This window comes from Spermophilus citellus, assembly GCF_964194105.1.
Source record: "Spermophilus citellus genome assembly, chromosome: 7".
NCBI classification, from domain to species: Eukaryota; Metazoa; Chordata; class Mammalia; order Rodentia; family Sciuridae; genus Spermophilus; species Spermophilus citellus.
This window is the reverse complement of record NC_138188.1, coordinates 162,018,949-162,029,761: the sequence shown is the minus strand read 5'-3', so window position 1 is coordinate 162,029,761 and position 10,813 is coordinate 162,018,949. Positions and strand designations below refer to the sequence as shown.

At 60.7% G+C, this 10,813-nt stretch overlaps 1 protein-coding gene across 1 annotated transcript in view; it reads left to right on the top strand.

Annotated features, from left to right (window-relative positions):
- The window catches only part of TMPRSS2 (transmembrane serine protease 2), a gene marked incomplete at both ends in the record, with an annotated part of 22,977 nt that extends 18,576 nt beyond the window's left edge, over nucleotides 1-4,401 (top strand). The window contains 5 exons of the mRNA XM_081301991.1: nucleotides 729-945; nucleotides 1,985-2,160; nucleotides 3,032-3,127; nucleotides 3,413-3,555; nucleotides 3,976-4,401. Coding sequence (XP_081158117.1) covers nucleotides 729-945; nucleotides 1,985-2,160; nucleotides 3,032-3,127; nucleotides 3,413-3,555; nucleotides 3,976-4,401 — 1,058 coding nt within the window. The remainder of the gene's footprint in view (nucleotides 1-728; nucleotides 946-1,984; nucleotides 2,161-3,031; nucleotides 3,128-3,412; nucleotides 3,556-3,975) is intronic.
- Between the last annotated feature and the right edge of the window lie 6,412 nt (nucleotides 4,402-10,813).

The following is a 10,813-nucleotide window of genomic DNA, read 5'->3' as shown; positions in this document are numbered from 1 at the left end:
CCTCCTCATTCACTCTCCTCCTCACTCTCCTCCTCACTTTCCTCCTCACTCCCTCTCTCCTCCTCACCTCTCCTCCTCACTCTCCTCCTCACTCCCTCCTCACTCTCTCCTCCTCACTCTCCTCCTCACTCCCTCCTCACTCTCTCCTCCTCACTCTCCTCACTCTCCTCCTCACTCTCCTCCTCACTCCCTCCTCACTCTCTCCCCTCCTCCCTCCTAACTCTCCTCACTCTCCTCCTCACTCTCCTCACTCTCCTCCTCACTCCCTCCTCACTCTCTCCTCGTCACTCTCCTCCTCACTCTCCTCCTCACTCCCTCCCTCACTCTCCTCCTCACTCTCCTCCTCACTTTCCTCCTCACTCCCTCCTCACTCTCTCCTCCTCACTCTCCTCCTCACTCCCTCCTCACTCTCTCCTCCTCACTCTCCTCACTCTCCTCCTCACTCTCCTCTCACTCACTCCCTCCTCACTCTCTCCCCCTCACTCCCTCCTAACTCTCCTCACTCTCCTCCTCACTCTGCTCATCCCCCTCAGTCACCCCTCACTCTCCTACTTGTGGACATCTGCAGAGTCAGGAGCTCTCCCTTCTACCAGTGCAGACTGTGACACCTCTTGTTGGACCCCTAATGCAGGGTTATGTGAGGGGGCAGTCCTGCCGACTGCCCTGCCTGGTGAACCCCTGGGTGGGAGCCCTGTGCCCTCAGGATTGGGCTGGGGGCCTGGTGCCAGGTGGCTCCTGCTGGGCTGGCTTCCTGCTGACGTTCGCTTGTCCCCCAGAGTGTGGTGGCCCGTTTCTGCGGCGCCAGAGCAGGATCGTGGGTGGATCCAACGCCAACCTGGGCGACTGGCCCTGGCAGGTCAGCCTGCATGTCCAAGGTGTCCACGTCTGCGGAGGCTCCATCATCACCCCTGAGTGGATTGTGACCGCTGCCCACTGTGTGGAGGAGTATGTCCACGTCCCTCGAGGTCGGGTGGTGGGGTGGCAAGGACCCTGGGTTTGGAATGAGACTCTGTGTCCTTATTCAGGGCTGTGAAGCTCCAAGGCCTTCGTATCCACAGGTGAGTGGGGCACAAGGGCTTCACCCTGTGTCCTTCACCCTGTGTGTGCCAAGAGGAGGAACCATGAGCCAGGGTGGCTTGTGCTCATGGCTGTGACCCGGTCCCTGCAGCCTCCCTCCTGCTCTGCCCTTCCGGGCCTCTGCTGTCGGGCCTCCCCTCTCCCGGATGCTGGTGCCAGGAGAAGCCCTCAGATGCACTCGGGGACCTCATGCCCATGCAGACGGGCAGGGAGGGGTGGATGCGTGGGGGCTGTGGAAGGTACTGCCCCCGTCCGCTTCCTTTTCTCAGTGTCTACTTTGGCACCTGCCTGTGTTGCAGGAAGCCTCACTCCTGGCCTGGCCGTCCTCTGGCTGTGTGTCTAGGACAGGTCTCTCAGTGTTTCTGACCTACATGGTCTGCACCTGCTCTATGGGGGCTGCTGTAAGGTGCAGGGAGTGTCCATGTCTCGCCTAGGAGTGTCCCCTTCTGCCTCTCCCTTCAGGCCCCTGGATCCTGAGAACTCTCTAGCAGTTGGGGGCCCTCAGATCCCAAATAAAATCCGTGGATAAAGGGAATGTCTCGATTATTATTAGAGTCCAAGTGTGTTTATTAGCAAACTTGTATTTGAGTACCTGCTGTCTACCAGGAAGTGACCTGACATTTGAAGGTTAATAGGACCCAGTCCTGCCAGAAACAGGGTTTGCAACCTTAGGGCAGATTCAGGGCCCATTTGTGGGCCAGTGCAGTAGCCACAGCAGCCAGAGTCTTCAGCTGGAGGCAGAAAGAGGGGCACAGGTGTGGGGGGGTGATAGGTGGAGCCTCCCCCTGCCCAGTCCTGCTCTGCAGCCTGGGGAGTCATCTCAGCCTGGGCAGCAGCTCCAGCTCGTAGTTTTCAAAGACCGTCTGGCGCGGGGTGAGACATGGTGTGCTGTGCCTCTGTCTCCCAGGCCTCTCGACAGCCCGCGGTACTGGACGGCGTTCGCAGGCCTTCTGAGACAGTCCTCCATGCTCTATGGAAGTGGACACCGGGTCGAGAAAGTGATCTCTCACCCCAATTATGACTCCAAGACCAAGAACAACGATGTTGCGCTTATGAAGTTGCAGACACCGCTGATGTTCAATGGTACATGTGGCCGGGGCGATGCTGACATTCAGTGGTGCGGGTGGCCAGGGTGATGTGGTGCTGGGCTAGGTTGTAAGGAGAGAGGTGCTGGTTGTTAGCGAGACGCGTGGTCAGGGAAGACAGATTGGCACTGAACAGATTGGCGCTGCTAGAGGAGGGCTTGGCAGAGGCCAGGAGTGCCCTGGTGTGGGGAAGGGAAGCAGGGATGGCCAGATTTGCTCCTCATTGATGTGCAGCTGCTTGCCCCTTGCAGGACGTTTAGCAGCGTCCGTGTCCTCTGCCCACTAGAGGTCAGTAGCATCCACTAGTCGAGACCATCAAAGTTGTCTCCAGACATTGCCAGACGTCTGCGGGGATGGAATCACCTCCAGCTGGGAGCATGAGGCTTGCAATTTCTAAAGAGAGCTCTATTCCCCGGGTACACTCAGGGAGTGATGTCCTTTAGAATCACGGGTTACACCATCGCGTCCCCTCAGCTTCCTGTTTGGCCCCCGCACTAGTCTATGCGAAGGTCTGGAATGTTCTAGCCCCATGTGGGTGCAGATGAAGTAGGGCCTCCCCCTCCCCATGAAGAACTTGCCTTCAAGGTGGGAAAGGGCTCTCACAGAGGAGCCCACCAGGAGCCAGGAGCCGGAGGCTGAACGTGTTTTTAGGAGCAGCGATGTCACAGGATTCAGAGGGGAACTTCTCACCTGTTAGAAAGAGGGGCCTGCCAGGGCACACAGTGGGGGTGTGAAGGCACATAAGGCATCCGGGGTTCTCGGGGCAGGGTGGTGGGGGCTGCCTCTGTACAGGGCCAGGCCAGGCGCAGTCTCTTGCCTGAGGCCACTGCTGGACTCCCAGGGCTCATGGTTTCCTCCTCTTGGCACAGACAGGGTGAAGCCCGTGTGCCTGCCCAATCCTGGCATGATGCTGGAGGCACAACAGCCGTGCTGGATCTCTGGGTGGGGGGCCACCTATGAGAAAGGTAAGGCTCGGGGCATGCAGGCCAACGGGGCGTGGGGGCAGCGCGGGGCAAGGCGTGGGCAGTTGGTTTGAGTCTCAGTTCTGCTCTTCAGTGGTTGATGATCTGAGGCAGTTCACCTGGCTTTGTGCCTCAGTTGCCCCATCTTAATGGGGAAAACCACACTGACCCTACCTAGCATGCCATGCTTGGGATCAGGATGGGCAGAGGGAGGGGACAGCAGGCATGCCCTCAGGGAAGGACATCCAATCGCCCTCGAGAGCCGCTGGTCCCTGCCTCTGTCCTTAGGGAAGACCTCGGACGTGCTGAACGCTGCGATGGTGCACCTCATTGAGCACTCACTCTGCAACAGCAAATATGTCTACAATAACCTCATCACTCCGGCCATGATCTGTGCCGGGTACCTGCAGGGCAGCATCGACTCCTGCCAGGTAATTGCCAGTTTCTCTTCAACTCTGAGCCTCGCCAGTTCCTGCCGATCCCTTGTGAGGGTCCATGCTCTGCGGGGCTCTGTGAAGCCTCCTGGTGATATGGCTCTGGGGCAGCTGTGGGGACTGGTGGTCACCAACAGCATGAGAGCCTCCTGTGCTCGGTTTCCTGGGAAAGAGCCCTTCCCTGGGGAAGTCCCGGGCAGCAGGAGGGAGTGTGCTGACTTAAACCACAGACAGCCAGCCTCTTGGCCACGCTGAGCTGGGTGCCTGGGTCCATTGATGCCCCAGCCTGCCTCCCGGGGTGGAGGGCGGACGGCATCCCGACTCCTAACCCCCGACCGCGCGCCTTCTAGGTGCTCTGAGATGGGCTGAGGGTTCCAACTAGCCTTTCTACTCTTGGTAACTTGCTGTGTTCCCCAGGGGGACAGTGGAGGGCCGCTGGTCACTTTGAAGAATGAAGTCTGGTGGTTGATTGGGGACACGAGCTGGGGATCTGGGTGTGCCAAGCCTAACAGGCCCGGAGTGTACGGAAACATGACGGTGTTCACAGACTGGATCTACCGACAGATGAGGGTAACTTCCTGTCCTTTCCACTGGGTTTTCGTCTCCTTGAGAGGAGGCCAGCCTCTGCTGTGGGAAGCTGGTTGGCCACTAAGGCACCAGGCCACCCTGCTTCCCATGGCTGTAGTGAAGCTAGATCAAGATCACCTTCCCCCAATCCAGTGTCCCCAGGCCCTGGTGCCCGCAGGTGCTGGTGGCAGAAGCCAGCAGGACCCTCCTCGGGGCTCTGCCCTCTGCACTGGAGCTGGCTCAGCTGGCCAGTCACCTTGCGCCCACATCAACTGAACCCTGTGGTGAGGGGCAGGGAGCAGAGGGAAGAGTCGGATGGGGCGTCCCCCTCATGGGGACCTCCCAAGGGCCCCAGGCAGCCCCCATATTCAAGGGGTGCAGGAGTGTCTGGGGGCCTTGGGTCCCCAGACCCTGCAGCAGGGTAAGGAGCATGGAGAGGGTGACCCCAGGCCCCTGCCATCCTGCCCTGCCATCCTGAGCCCCTCTGCTGGAAGAGCCCTGAGTGTCCCCAACTCAGGGGCAGCAGGCCACCCATAGTCTCAGGTCCTGACTCCTTCCAGGCTGGCACTGGTGAGAGACATGCTCTTCCTCTCCTCGTGTCCCCAAGGTCTCAGGGGCTGAAGGAGGGCCAGGACCAGGGGCAGTGCTCTACCTCTGTCCCCTCAATGACATCTGGGTGCAGGGCCTTCACGTTACCTTGGGGCTGGGCCTCACCTGGAGAGGGGCAGGTGGCTGCACGCAGACAGGTGTGGCTGTGATTGGGGACAACAAGGAGGGACAGTGGGGGCTGGGCACAGGGGTGAGGGAGCAGAGGAGCGGGTGTGTGTGGCTGCAGCGGCAGAGGACCGGGTGTCAGGACGTGTGGCAGGTAGGAAGCAAGGACTCCACGGTGACACCCCTGAGGTGTTGGTGTCCTCAGCCGAGTGTGGCTCCCAGGCTGAGCCTGTTCCCAGAGGTGCTGGGGTCCCTACCGCCCATCCCCCTGCAGCCTGGCCCCTGCTTCCTGCGCCTGAGCCCTGCCATCTGCACCTGGAGGAGGAGTAGCCTGCCTGTTGCTGTTTGAAGAAAGCAACGTCTGTTTCTTTTTCCTTCTGCACAGGCGAACAGCTAACCTGTGTGGCCGTGTCCACGACTCCTTTGTCCTCAAGGTCGTACCCAAGGACACCTGGGGCTGATTTAATTCCCCGGCGGCGTGTGTGCCTTTCCAGATGATCCCAGGTCCTTTCACTTTGATTAAACAGTGACTTGTCTGTCTGCTGCTGTCCGCATCTAGTGCAGGCTGCAGGCCCGCCCCGTCCACTCCCCCAACCCTCTGTCCAGTGGGGTGGCAGGCCCTCCAGGGACATGCATGCAGGCGCTACCCTGCTGGGTCTTCCTCCTGAGCCTTGCTGCCCCCCTTTGGATGAGTGTGGAGGGGTGACCTCTGAGTGGTTGGATGACCTGAGAGGGAAGAGGGGAGGGCAGGGGTCTTGGTGGCCAGGGAGGGTCACCTGAGGGCAGGCACATGGGCACCTTGCCACCTGGCTCTCTAGGTGGCTGGTCATATTTTAGTGCCTTCTCAGCACCCGGGGTGGATGCTGGCTAAAAACAAAGGGACCAGCCCTCCTAGGGCACAGCTATGCTGGCCACTTATGGGGACAGCAGAAACCTTTGAGGCTAAGTGTGTAGGCAGAGCCCTCAGAGCTGGGGCTGAACACAGACCCACTCCAACCACTGCAGCCTGGCCCTGGCCTCTCCCTGTGCCTCCTCCCTTCCCCCTCAGAGCCTGTGCTGGCCCCTTGGCTGCCAGTGGGCTGAGCCCAGCCCTCGTGAACCCTCTCAGGGCCGGCTCATCCCATGGAGGCCGAGGTCCTCTGGGGACTCAGGGATGTGCAGATCCGGAAGCCCTGGTTCCGGGTCTTGTTTCTCCTAGACTACCTCGGTGCTCTGGGACCTGGCTTTTGACGCCTGCCTGCACTGGGCTCCTTGAAGCTCTACTTGTGCCCCGTAGGCACAGCGGGCCTTTGAGTCTCTCTCATGTGACAGCTGGCTCCTAACTCAAGGTCCTCCAGAGGAGTGTGAAAGAAAAGCCCCCAAGCTTGTGACAGAGGGGACAGGTGTGTGCGGCACTCCCCGTGGCCCCTTGTGGCCCTGGGTTTCCACTGGAGGGAGGGCCCGCTCTGACATTGCCAAGTGCAGAGTGTGAACACTCTGAACCTTGATCGTGGCCAGCTCCCGTGGCTCCAGTGGCTGATGTGCTGCTCCCACTGGGCTGGCAGGGGAGGGTGGGTGCTCCCACACACCTCCTCGGGAGTAGCACCGGGGACCTTCCGGACGTGCGGCTCTGAGAGGTGCCTGCTCCCAGGCCAGATGCTCAAGCTCCTGGAAGTGGCCAGACGCTCCCAAACACTCCCTTCTCGGTGCGTCTCCTATCAGTGTGGACCACAGTTCGTCTCCTGCTCTCTTCTAAGCTGTAAAATTCAATGACAAAATACTATGCAAATAAAGTGTGTGCTTTTTTCCAGTATTCATCCAGTCTTTGCAGTTGTGCCGGGCAGCAGAGCTGGGTGGCCTCTCCTTGTTCAGCAAGGAGTTCGGGCCTGGCCTGGGTGAGGGGATGCTGGTTGGAGCACCTGGCCAGGCCAGGTCCCTCGATTCCCATAGCCTGTCCTGTGGGATGTGACCCTTGATGACTCCTGGAGGGGCCTTGTCCAGGTTCCCACCTCTCCCAGATTCGGGCCCTGAGAGCCACCCGTTCCCACCTTTGTGCCCAGGGTACCCATGTCCTCAGGCCCAGCCTGACCAAAACAGTCAGTTCCTTTCCATAGTTTCTGTTGGTTCATGGTGGCAGAAAGGCCTCCTCCAGTGTATCCATCCCAAGGTCCTGGAGTTGGAGACGCAGGCAGGAGGAGACTGGGTGCCTCTCCCCACGTGGGGCAGAAAGCCTCTCTTCCTTGAGCATCCTCAGCGTGTAACAGGGTTGGAGGAAACTACCGTGGCTGGCTTCCCTCCCCAAACCTGTCCACAGGGAAAAAAGTGAAAACAGAGTGAAGCCTCGACCCAAGCCCTGGGTTGTCTTGGGTGACAGGCTCTGAGTGGGGACAGTGGCTCTGTGGGAAGCTCCAGGGATCTGGGACGGCAGCACTGACACTGCTCTGGGGACAGCTGGGCTCCCAGGCATCCTGGGCACGATACGCTCACAAGTGACACACACAGCCCCCACTCCACGTGTTTCCGTGCAGATGCCACATCTAACTATCTTGGTGGGTCCCCGGATGGCATTCCCCTTCAGCAGCCCCTAACAGCCCGAGCCACGGCTCTAGCACGTGTCTCCCTTAGAGGCTGCGCCACCCTGTGCTGGCCTCCACGGTGGCATTGCGGCACTGCACCCTGGCTGGTGAGAACAGGGACACCGCCAGCCAAACTCAGATTTACAAACACAGGGCCATGAACAGCCCCTGAGAGGACGCAGCTCAACAGCGGGAACTGGAGGGAGCCGGGCACAGGCCGCCTGTGGGCCTCTGTTGTGGTTTGGATGTGAGGTGTCCCCCAACGCTCACCTGTGGGTCAAGGCAAGAAGGATCCGAGGAGAAATGAGGGGCGGAGGCTTACCTGGCGGGTGTGGCTGGGGAAGGTGGGAACTGGGGTGCGGCTTTGGGTGTGAATTTGTGTCTGGCCACTGGAGTCCCCTTCCAGATCATCCTGGGAGCAGCTTCCCTCCAACACACTCTTGTGCCGTGATGTCCTGCGTCACCTCAAGCCCCCGAGGAATGGGGCTGACCGTCTCTGGATTGGGACCTCCCAAACCATGAGCCCACAGATAAACTTTTCCTCCTTTGAATTGTCCTGGTCAGATCCTGTAGTCCCAGCAGTGAAAAAGCCCCTAAAACAGCTTCCCTGGGCCTGGGACGCTGGGATGCACAGGACAGGCAGATCCTCCCCACCAGTCCACAGGAGGGCTGCTGGCTAGCTGGAGGTCACAGATAAGCCTCAGCAAGGGGCACGTCACCAGGGAGGGCTCTGGAATCCAGGGAAGCAGTGTTCCTCAGTGCAGAGCAGGTGTGGACAGTGACTTCCCCTAGAATGACTGGTCGGTGGCGAGAATGACTTCCCCTGAAAGGAAAAGCTGGGGATAGACAAGGAGAGTGACTTCCTGTACGGGAAGGCTGCTCCCCCCCAGGAAGTGGCCTGGCCTGAACCACCCAGCTGCCCATCAGGGAGCTGGGGGCGGGCTGAGCCGGTGCTGCAGCTTGCAGCTGGCCGAGCCTGAGCCCAGCCTGGGCATGAGTGCTGGTTTCACCTCTGGCAGAGTCCCTGGGGACAGTCACCCAAAGCTCAGGTCCCTGGCAAGCTTGGAGCCCTTTGCTCTAGTTCTGCCGTGGCTCAGTGGATCCAGCTCTGATTCCAGAACCAAGGCTGTGACCAGAGCTGACCTAGAGCTGGCCTGCACGGCCCCACAAGCACACACAGGGCTGGACAGCATGGCATGGCCGGCACCAAGCTCACCGGCTGCGCCCAGTGTTTGAGGCAGGAGCAGGGACTTTCACTACTTGGAAAGTCACACGGAGAACATCCCTAGCGTAGCCACCCGCTCAGTGGGAACAAACCCACGGTCGGTGTTGGAGCCCCAAGAGCCACAGACCACCTGGAGCCCCCCGCTGGGACGGGGACTCAGACCATCTGAAACCCCTGCACTCCCAGGAGCGCTGTTTCTGGGGGAGGATAAAGGGGAACCAGACCAACCTCAGGCCTCTGGGGCTCATGGCCGCCTGGGGGAGGGTCTGCCCCTGGGATGCATTCCTTCCTCAAGGGACTGAGCCTGCCCTGGGGCTTCCCCACGCTGGCAGGGGACCAGCTCTGTGCCACAGGAGGACGTACTGAGGGCGGAGGCCCTGGCATGGGAGAGGACAGCCCAGTCCAGAGGGTCAGGGAGCAAGGTTCACGCCGGCCCCAGCTCCTCCCCAGCCTGGTCCAGCTCCAGCGGGCCAGCCGGGTTCTAGAGACCAGCTGCTCCACTCTCCTCCGTCCAGCTCTCTCTGGCCCTTCCTGCCTCTGCTCACCCTGTGGGGCCCATTCCAGAGCTGCCCTCAGTGAGGGCCATGAGGACGCATCCTTGATGTTCTAGTATGTTCTGCACAGGAGGTGGACGTCAGGTAGCTGCCATGGAGTGGGCAGCAGCTGGGGTCACCCCCGTGTGGGGTGGCAGAGGACAGTCCAGCCCTGGAGTGAGCACAGGCCCCACCCAGTGAGGAGTCAGGGGAAGGGTCAGGACATTACCCCTGGCCGCCTATGACCTGTCAGGAAAGTCTGGGGACTCTGGTGTGTTATGGCACATCTTGGACATGGCGGGGTCCCAGCAGGCTTAGCTTCCAGATAAATTGCCCTTCCCTGGAGCCAGACTCCACTCCTCCCCCCCACATCCTCCAGGGATCTCCAGGAAAACTGCACACAGCAGAGTAGAGTCCATGTCAGGTTGGAAACCTCAGATTCCATTTCTGTCCCACAGAACTGCAAGTCCCTGCAAGACTGGGCAGAGCCCAGCAAGGGACCTGGCCATGGGCAATGACTCTAGCAGCCACCAGAGGGCGGTAGACACCAGAGGACGGCAGCCACCAGAGGACAGCAGCCACTGCGAACTCATCATCCTTAGGGCTGCTCCCAGGCAGGATGGGGAGAGGCCTGAGGTGCCTGGAGGGAGAGCCTGGGGGTGTCTCTGGAGGGAGAGGACATGGGGTGTCTCTGGAGGGAGAGGCCTGAGGGTGTCTCTGGAGGGAGAGGCCTGGGGGTGTCTCTGGAGGGAGAGGACATGGGGTATCTCTGGAGGGAGAGGACATGGGATGTCTCTGGAGGGAGAGAACTGGGGGTGTCTCTGGAGGGAGAGGCCTGAGGGTGTCTCTGGAGGGAGAGCCCTGGGGGTGTCTCTGGAGGGAGAGGACATGGGGTGTCTCTGGAGGGAGAGGCCTGGGGGTGTCTCTGGAGGAAGAGGCCTGAGGGTGTCCCTGGAGGGAGAGGACATGGGGTGTCTCTGGAGAGAGAGACCTGGGGGTGTCTCTGGAGGGAGAGGCCTGAGGGTGTCTCTGGAGGGAGAGGCCTGAGGGTATCTCTGGAGAGAGACACCTGGGGGTGTCTCTGGAGGGAGAGGACATGGGGTGTCTCTGGAGGGAGAGACCTGGGGGTGTCTCTGGAGGGAGAGGACATGGGGTGTCTCTGGAGGGAGAGACCTGGGGGTGTCTCTGGAGGGAGAGACCTGGGGGTGTCTCTGGAGGGAGAGGACATGGGGTATCTCTGGAGGGAGAGGCCTGGGGGTGTCTCTGGAGGGAGAGGACATGGGGTGTCTCTGGAGGGAGAGGACATGGGGTGTCTCTGGAGGGAGAGGCCTGGGGGTGTCTCTGGAGGGAGAGGCCTAGGGGTGTCTCTGGAGGGAGAGGCCTGGGGGTGTCTCTGGAGGGAGAGGACATGGGGTGTCTCTGGAGGGAAAGGACATGGGGTGTCTCTGGAGGGAGAGGCCTGGGGGTGTCTCTGGAGGGAGAGGCCTAGGGGTGTCTCTGGAGGGAGAGGCCTGGGGGTGTCTCTGGAGGGAGAGGCCTGGGGGTGTCTCTGGAGGGAGAGGACAGGGGTGTCTCTGGAGGGAAAGGACATGGGGTGTCTCTGGAGGGAGAGGCCTGGGGGTGTCTCTGGAGGGAGAGGCCTAGGGGTGTCTCTGGAGGGA